At 31.2% G+C, this 1,453-nt stretch overlaps 1 protein-coding gene across 1 annotated transcript; it reads left to right on the forward strand.

The window, feature by feature from the left end:
• The first annotated feature begins 467 nt into the window (after nt 1-467).
• On the forward strand, nt 468-1,453 carry LOC104648041 (uncharacterized). The gene has a single exon (XM_010324306.4). It carries the CDS (start codon nt 666-668, stop codon nt 1,143-1,145), a length of 480 nt encoding a protein of 159 aa, XP_010322608.1. The 5' UTR covers nt 468-665; the 3' UTR covers nt 1,146-1,453.

Here is a 1,453-nt window from a genome sequence, read left to right on the forward strand (position 1 = left end):
TTACGTGAATACTTTTATTTTTAATTTGTCCAATGAATAGCAGTGCTGATATTTTCTTTTTTGATAGTTTACTTTAATACACTTGACTTGTTTAATTAAACGTAAAAAAGAAATTCAAAAATCTTTTTTTTTTTTTAAAAAAATCTTTTTCTAGAAAAATATTCTTATACTCAATTTAAACAAATATTATTACATAGAAGAAATAATTAAGAAAATATTTTGTATATAAGAAAATTACTAATTTTAACATATAAATATTAAGTGTGAATAAATATTTATTTTCATTTATTATAAATGTCATTCTCGAATCCTCTTTTCCTTTTTATTTTTAGTGAGTGATTACGTATGAAATATTTAACGAAGGAATGTAAATTTCTCATAAAAAATATTTGAAAAAGTTAATATTCTTTTCCGAATAAGTTAATTTAATAAGTTTGACTAAACATATATTGGAAAATTGATATTAATATTTCTAATAAGTTTATTTTCACAAAGTTGACTAAAAGTAAATTAGATTTCTGTATAAATTATCCTTTTTCTTCTAATTTCAAATCCACAGTCAAATCATTATTACTTAAAGCAAATCTCTTAATCCATCATTTTGTGTTAATCACTCTCTTTTATAAAAATCCCTCACACCTCTAAGCACTCTTAACAAATTAACAATGGTTCCCCTGCCACCTAACGCTACCTCTGCCATCAGCTCCACCGCTGCCTCCGCCGCCCCTGCCGCTGCTGCCACATCGAATCGGCTCGTTGTCGCCTTAATTGGCTCGGTGAATTCCATTTGGGCTTTGTGGAAGAAGAAACCTAATCGAAGTACCAAAACCAAAAAAACAGGGGAGAATTCATCGCTAGCGAAATCGAAGAAATTTCTGGCGAAGATAAGCGGTAAGGCGACTAATTTTATGCGTAAGAAAAAATCTAAGAATGGGGGAGCTGAAAATGGTGAGGATTTTGGTGATGGAGGGCTGTGGCAGAAGGAGATTTTGATGGGTGATAAATGCCAGCCGTTGGATTTCTCCGGCGTGATTTATTACGATCGGGACGGGAATCAATTGGCGGAGGTGCCGGTAAGATCGGCGAGGAGTAGTCCTTTGCCCTTCTATGTTACCGAATCATCAAAACATTCAGAGATTAATTAATTAATTAGTCAGCTAATCAGTTAATTAGTGGAGTGTAAGTGATAATTAATAATAACATAATGCTGCTTTTTTCTGGGGGTTCTTTATGTGATTAGGGAATTAGGTTGATGTTTAGTAAGGAGTCAAAGCTGCAGAATTTAAGTCGTTTGAATTGGAGGATTTATGGGGGAAAAAATATTAATTTCAGTTAAAGTTGATTGTTATCTTTTCTAATAATTCTATTTCCGTTTTAATGAAGGTCTAAAAACGTAAAGAAAATGAAATGAACATTGGAGTATTTATCTTAATATAGAACTATTCTTGTTTAA

The sequence above is a fragment of the Solanum lycopersicum genome, chromosome 6 (genome assembly GCF_036512215.1).
Source record: "Solanum lycopersicum chromosome 6, SLM_r2.1".
NCBI lineage: Eukaryota > Viridiplantae > Streptophyta > Magnoliopsida > Solanales > Solanaceae > Solanum > Solanum lycopersicum.

Coding starts and splice junctions, on each gene's coding strand:
- LOC104648041 (XM_010324306.4), top strand. CDS start 666: ATGGTTCCCCTGCCACCTAACGCTACCTCTGCCATCAGCTCCACCGCT.